Consider the following 7,950-nt stretch of genomic DNA (forward strand, 5'->3'; position numbering starts at 1 on the left):
AACTCCTTAAAAATCACAGTGTAAAAATCCTGTTGAGCTTTAAATTTTCTAGAGTGCACCCTTTCATTCACTTTGACTCGATAATACTGGGATATGGCCTTGGGTTTGGGTGGTGAATGAATAGGTAACTTTGACCCCTCATGCGCCCTTGTCCTTTGCTGTTGCTGTCGTTGTTTTTCTAGTTGAGCTCTTCTCTGTAATAGTATGGCATTTCTTTTCCGAAGCTTTAATTCTCGCTCTTTATTTTCATCAAGAATTTGATTTGATTCTCTCTCCCGTAGTTGTCGTTGTCGTTGTTGTTGTAGTTGTTGTTGTCGTTGTTTTTCTTGTAGAGCTCTTCTCTGTAATCTTACCGCATTTCTTTTCCTAAGCTCTAATTCTCGCTCTTTATTTTCATCAAGAATTCCTTCTAATTCTCTTTCCCTTTTTTTCCATTCTAATAATCGCTGAGCATGTAACTGTTTTTCTCTAGTAGAATCCATGACCCCAATAGGAGCTGGCTCTGACTGTAGAATGAGCCGAAAGTAGGAGAAAACCTGTATTTATACAGTGGATGACGTCACAATGCATAGGTAAGCATATTTTTTGCACACGGCCCTTACAGATGATGCAACAGGTATCAAAAAAGATGATGCAATAGATATCAAAAAGATGATGCAACAAGTATAAAAAAGATGATGCAATAGATATCAAAAAGATGATGCAACAGTAAAGGTATATAAAGCGGAGCTGGAAATATAAGATCTCACTTCGTTAGCATTCTGAATTCGACACAGGTAAAATATGGCCGAAGAAAATACAAAGGAGAACGTACCAGAAACACAGGATCCTTTAGATGTAGATGAAAGAAGTTTGATGTGCCTTCTCCTAAATAAAAGGAGAGAAGCGCTGAGAAAGATTACTGATCTAGGAATGGAGATAGACCAGTTAGAGATAGAAGTGGTGGAAATGATTCGCTATGTAAATAGGGAGATGGACCAGTTAGAGAAAGAGATTAGAGATCTAGGAAGGGTAGCAGACATAGAAGAAATGATCAGTATCATACGGGGATTAAAAGTAGTGTTGAAAGGGTTTCGTGATCTAGGAAGGGAAGCAGACCTGGAGAAAAAATAAAGGAGAGTCCAGCCACAAGAAGAAAAAGTAAATTGTTGTATTTTTTCACTTGAATAAAATCTATGTTCTTGTTTCTATTGTGTGTTATTTGTTAATGTTTTGAGGAAATCCAGTTTGAAAGATGATGCAACAGGTATCAAAAAGATGATGCAATAAGTATTAAAAAGATGATGCAACAAGTATCAAAAAGATGATGCAATAGATATATAAAGATGATGCAATAGATCTAAAAGATGATGCAATAGATCTAAAAAGATGATGCAACATATGTACTGAATTGACCCGGCTATCCTTAGAACCCCCTAATCTGCACTCCCTTGACCCACCTATCCCCCCCCAGGAGCTGCACTCTGTTGACCCACCTATCCCCTCAGCCCCAAAAGTGCACTCAGTTGACCCGCCCATCCAGACGCCTTATACTACTCTCATACTTGTTAATTGGCAGTAGTTTTCCTAACAAAAAAGCTTGGCAAATGTAATTTATTAAGAAGATCAGCCGAATTATTTTGTGTATTATAACGCCAGTGAGAACTGTGAAATTTCCCTACTATCACTTTTATTTTTAGAGGTTCTGCCGGAAAACGAATCTGACATGCCACCTTCAATTCGAGCATTTCTGCATTGCACAGGGCTGATGTTTCTAATGAGATGATAAATCATGTGTAAACTTTTTCAGTTTAGCGGAATCATGAACATTTTCAGCGAGATGAATGTTTTGTTTACAGTAGTGATCAAGGCTTTGCGCACCTGTAGGAGCGGATCCAAGAATTTATGAATGAATAAAAACTATGGAAATAACGTACCAATTTTCTAATTTATACTTGCACTATGTAATGAAATGAATAATATACAAGTAATAGATATACAAGAAAACGCGAAATGCTAATAAATGCAGCTGACAATCGATATTTTTTTATATAGATAAAATAAAATAATTATATATAAAATCTAGAGACAAGACAGAAGAAGAATTAATGTTGGCAAACTATCAAATCACATCAGGAGAACTGAATTTTATGAATGAAACTTTTAAAACGTTACTTTAAGTTGTATATGTTATATCTGTGTATTCTACCTGGCAGTGCGCTTCAAAAGGGGGGGGGGGGTCGTCTTGAACATAGTACCTTACGTTTGTACGGTAAGGGCTAGGGCTTTCGTATTTCAAATATGTAATCCTTGTGAAAAGAACTTTTATTGGACACGAAGAACTTTGACCCTTTGACCTAGACCTTGGAGAACACATGTGTACATCTTAACATTTTTTTCTGTTTCGTTTCTATGACAACTGTGAGCGACTCATTACAATTATTTTAAAAGTAGAAATCACTTTGACACATTGCAAGGAATTAACATTGAAAGTTTCAAAACGATTGCTTGAGTAGTTATTGAGAAAATCGAAATTAAAGAATTTTAACATTCCTCTGGTTTCCATGGCAATAATCGATTATTTGAAAATTTTAAATGCAAATCGCACAACTACAGATTCTATTCATCAAAATAAAAAAAGTTTCATGACGAACGTTTAAGGGACCAGAGAGAACACTCGCGGACAAAATTCGTCGCTTTTTACAGGTTTCCATGGCAACGGTAGACATATTGGAACTGAACGACCTCACTGCACAACTACAACCAGAGATCGTCCTTTGAGGAAAGTTTCAGGAAGATTGTCCCAGCCATCTCCGAGAAACAGCCTGGATAAAAAAAACATGCGTACAATATCAATATGTCGTCCCCGACTTCGTTCGGGGCGACATAATTAAGCCCTGTACTTTTTTAAAAAAAATATGAAAGTGATATAAGAAATCAAAATTCATTCTTTCTAAATCAAATGATTTCCATTCAGTAGGTATACACAAATCGTTTTTCTCATATGACCTCCTACATACTTATTGTGACGTTATGTACGTGAATTTTCTCGTATTTTCTTTGAAAAGTTGAGGAAGATATCAATATTCAGTGGGATTTTCTTTCAGAAAATTTATTTTGCATGCATCACCCAAAAAGATTTTGAGATATGTGATTTTTCATAGCATAATATATCTTAAAATTGAAGTGGGTGATGGTGGCAGACCATCATCAGGTTAGCCTTTCAAGCCGATTTACACCTTTAGTACTTTTGACGGAAAACTACGGCGACCGATTAGTGCAATATTTATATCCGAATATATTTAATTTCACATTTAATTGTCCATCTCAAATGTATATATAAGTAATAGATAACAAGTTTATAAACTTCAATGGGAATTGAAGTGGGTCGGTACGTGATCAAATCTTCTGAGAAGGCCTTCGGCCTTCACAGGATTTGATCACGTGACCGACCCACTTCAATTCCCATTGAAGTTTATAAACTTGTTATTTATTTCTTAATTACATAATCTTTTAAGAATGTTGAACCTTTAGAGCAAAATAAAGCCAAAATCGTAAAGTCAACTTTAATATTCAAAATCATAGATACATATACATGATTGAAATGCATGACAATGTCGTCCTCAAGAATTGGTGTACATCAGTACATGTACAGTCAATTATGGTAGTTGACTTTTCTTTCCACAAAGATTAACTCAACATAAATGTACAATTAGTTTTCACGTGAGGTTAAGTTACTCTAAAACGAGTTTTTTCCTCTGGTTTGTTTTTTTCTAAGTTGTGAGTTGAATGATAATGTGTTGCTCTCTATGACTTCAGTGCAAGCACATATAATTACCAAACTCAATACATCGCTTATATATCTCTTAAAACATGATACATGCAAAAAAATCAAGACAGTTCTAAGTTCTTGAAAGGTTACGCGATATAGCAGAAAATATTGATAAATTTTCCGTTTTCCATGAATTAATTCTGTAATATGGATTCCGCGTCATTTGGCGCGGCACACAAGCTCTGGGCCCCTCCCGAGGGGTATCGATGACACTGTAGTTTGGCAGGCCAAGGCAGACCGCCATACAACCCTCGGAAAGTCTCTAGACAAGCCGTCTTTACTGCTTCACACGTTTCACGACATGGCTGTACGAATGGTTGTTGGTCACTTTGACAAAATGGCGCGAAAGTCCCACACAGCAGGAACTGTAGATTTTCGTGGCACTGTGTTTGTAGAAGTGGTCTATACTGGTTCATCTCGATTTCAATGAGCCGTTCGTCACTTTGGAGGAACATATTAGGCAATGTTCGTATGGGAGGAGATAGATTTTCACACACCCTGAACGTGTTGCGCTCGCAGTAGGCGTATCGGAGCGGCCTCGGTGTAAGTCGCCTGGGGACTGGCTTCAGACAGGATCCCTGTCTCTTCCTCCGGAATCTGTTACACTTCAGCTGCTTGTTGGGCCATTTAGATCCGCCTTGTTTGAGTTTCTTGCTGCAGCCTCGCTTTGCGCTGAAACAGGTCTCTCGGCATGGAAGTTCTGTCGTGTTGCTTCCCGGCATGCATTTCGGTAGGAATGTGCCACAAACCGTCAACCGGAAGTTCTTGTGACAATCACTGTCCATAAATGGCCAATACCGCTCAATAGCTCTGAAATATTAATGATAACATTTCCTGTAACTATGTATTTATAACAATATCGTTACTTAAAATATTCCGCAATTATGGAAATACCAAACTAGAGGTACTGTGAGCAATCAACTCCCTAAATGATACCCCCCGCCACACGGGAGTGTCCATGATTTGTGGTGGGAAAACCAAAATATGTGTCGGATCAAAAAGTAAAATAGGAGGTGCACAATGGAAATATGTGATAAGGATTCTGTGAAAGTTTCATCAAATTTCATTCAGGTAAGAGAGGAGTTACGGATAAGAGATCGGTACCCCAGAGGTAACAATCCTAACATCAAATGTTGAAAGTTGTAGGTTTAATGAAATTAAACAAAAAATGGTTCACACGCCAATGGCACAATCAGGAGGTCAAATATGTTGAATTCCAAAGATTCAAGGTCAAGTCACAAGAAATATCAAAACCCTGAATCCTGGCGTTTTGAGCTAGGTCAATTTTTTGCGGAAAAAAGCAGGCACGTAGCAACGGGGGGAGGGGGCAGGGGGGGGGTCTGTCCCCCCACTTTTTTGCCAACAATACCTTTACTATTGAAAATGTGCATTGAAAGGTTGGTTGGCCCCCCACTTCTTATCACAGTGAAGTGATATCGAGGAAATGTAACACCCCCCCTCCCCCCCCCACGAAATAGGATTTTCGAATTTGGGCAATTTTCTTTTCTTTTTCTTTTTTTTATTTATTTAGTTACTTTTTTGCTTGTCAACTTTTACAGGTAAGTAAAAATAAATTCTCTGGCTGCATGCCCCCCCCCCCCCAAATTCAAAAACGCTGCAGTACGTGCCTGAAAAGCGGAGGGAGATACCGACAGACACTCTGACAGACGGACAGGGCCACAACTACTTGACGTATATTCCCCCAATATTAAATAACGGGGAAATTAAAAATAATTACTATATTTTTAGGGGGCTAAAAATAACAACAAACTCTTAGGGGGATCATGTTTAGTGTGAAATTACAGAATGTACATGTAATGGATAGTTTTCAGTAGACCCATATTAACAAGAGTTATTTCCCGTTGGCCGCCATATTGGGGGTCAACATGCTCATATTCATTCATTATTCAACCAACTTTAACTTTTATATTGGCAATTGTGGGGTGGGAAGCATTGTTGTCCCCCGCTTTCGCGAAAGCGAGGGGACATTAAATCCCTTTCGTCTGTCTGTCTGTCCGTCTGTCTGTCAGTCTGTCCGTCACAAAAACTTTAACCTTGCCCATAACTTTTGATTTAGTGAAGCTATAACTTTCATATTTCACATGTGTATTCCTTGTGACAAGACCTTTCTTTGGGTATCACCAAATTTGACCTTTTGACCTTGACCTTGGAGTTTGACCCACTTCTACACAAAAATTTCAAAATTTTACTTTGGCCATAACTTTTGAATAGTAGGTACTAGGACTTTCATATTTCACATATGTTTTGTTTGTGGCAAAACCTTTCATTGGATAACAACAACCTTGACCTTTTGACCTTGACCATGGAGATTGACGTACTTATGAAAAAACTTTAACCTTGACCAGATCTTTTGAACGGTGGGGGCTAGGGCTTTTGTACTTTACATGTGTAATCCCTGTGAGAAAACCTTTCATTGGATACCAATAACTTTTACCCTATGACCTTGACCTTGGAGTTTTAATTACTTTTTAAAAACTTTAACCTTGGTCACAACTTTTAAACTGTAGATAGTCGGACTTTAATTTTTCACATATGTATTCCTTGTGGCAAGACATTTCATTGGATATCAACAACCTTGACCTTTTGACCTTGACCTTGGAGATTTACGTACTTATGAAAAATCTTTAACCTTGACCATGACTTTTGAACGGTGGGGGCTAGGGCTTTCGTACTTCATATATGTTTACCTTTTGAGAAGACCTTTCATTGGATACCAACAACTTTTACCCTTTGACCTTGACATTGGAGTTTTCACTACTTTAAAAAAAAACTTCAACTTTGAACACAACTTCTGAATGGTAAATACTAGGACTATTATATTTCAAATATGTATTTTTTGTGGCAAGTCCTTTCATTGGATATCAACAACTTTGATCATTTGACCTTCACCTTAAAGATTTACGTACTTATAAAAAAAACTTTAACCTTGACCATAAATTTTGAACAGTAAGGGCTAGGGCTTTCATACTTCACATATGTAATTCCTGTGAGAAAACCTTTCATTGGATATCAACAATTTTGACCATTTGATCTTGACCTTGGAGTTGACCTACTTTTAAATTTTTTTTTACTTTGGACATAACTTTTTCATGGTCAGGATTAGGGTTTTCATCATAAAAAATCAACTTCAATGTTACTTTCTAAATAAATGACATATGATAGGATGTTCATACTACACACAATATGTCATAAAGATAACATCTCACCCACAAAGACACCGAAAGCGGGGGACCACAATTCTTTGAATTTGCTTGTTTTTCTTAAAATATACATTCGTTAAAGCCTCCTTTATTTAATAATTTTTATTCCATTAAGATTTTCCCCAAAATATTTCTGCTACACTCTCTTATATTTGGTAGGACAAAGGGGGAAAATTACCTCGCTGACCCCCAAGATGGCGGCCAACGGGAAATAACTCTCGTTTATTTGGGTCTACTGAAAACTATCAGGCACTTAATTAATTGTTTCGAAAACGGGGTATACCCTATACTTATTTCGTTTCGAAAGAAGTGCCTACGGGTAACAGACTGAAAGCAGAGGGATTTAACAAAGTTTTGACAACTGGAAGTACTTAATATTTATTATAATGCACAAAAATACGTGTGACTTTTAAAAGGTGTCTTGGATCTAATATACCGTACTGTACTATTCACTTACCTGTAGACTTGTACCTGTGTGGTGTGGCCGAATCTATTAGGGAGCCGGGTATGGGTGTACCCCACTAACCCCCGACACATCGGCACCATGACCTCCTCACACGCACCGTCACCATAGCAACCGTTGATCGCCAAGACGACAGCGACAAAGAATTGGAGAAACATCCCTCAGTCTTGGACTTTGAATAAAGAAAAAAGATCTTTGTTTGCGGAGGGCGCTGTGAGGTCATGTAAGGTCGCTGTACTATACAGTTAAGGAGTTGTGTTGAAGGATCACTGTGTTATAATTACCGGAAATAGACAAGCACCGCCAGAGCTGCAGAGTAAAGGACTTGACCGAGTTTTCTATTAAAATATAAAAGTGCGATATATTTTGTTGTTGTTGTTTTTCTTTAAAAAAAAATATTGATAAGATCAGGAATTCTATATAGCTATAGGTAAATTGTAGTTGTATGAAAGGAA

At 37.6% G+C, this 7,950-nt stretch overlaps 1 protein-coding gene across 1 annotated transcript; it reads right to left on the bottom strand.

Annotated features, from left to right (window-relative positions):
• Positions 1 to 3,531: 3,531 nt before the first annotated feature.
• Positions 3,532 to 7,747, bottom strand: LOC134280021 (frizzled-6-like). Its single transcript, XM_062762452.1, has 2 exons — positions 7,490 to 7,747; positions 3,532 to 4,621 (listed from the first exon to the last, which is right to left on the bottom strand). The coding sequence occupies exons 1-2, from the start codon at positions 7,651 to 7,653 to the stop codon at positions 3,946 to 3,948; spliced, it is 840 nt and encodes a 279-aa protein (XP_062618436.1). The 5' UTR covers positions 7,654 to 7,747; the 3' UTR covers positions 3,532 to 3,945.
• Between the last annotated feature and the right edge of the window lie 203 nt (positions 7,748 to 7,950).

This window comes from Saccostrea cucullata, unplaced genomic scaffold (assembly GCF_032062105.1).
Source record: "Saccostrea cucullata isolate Sc308-1 unplaced genomic scaffold, CSIRO_AGI_Scuc_v1 ctg7402, whole genome shotgun sequence".
In the NCBI taxonomy this organism is placed as follows: Eukaryota; Metazoa; Mollusca; class Bivalvia; order Ostreida; family Ostreidae; genus Saccostrea; species Saccostrea cuccullata.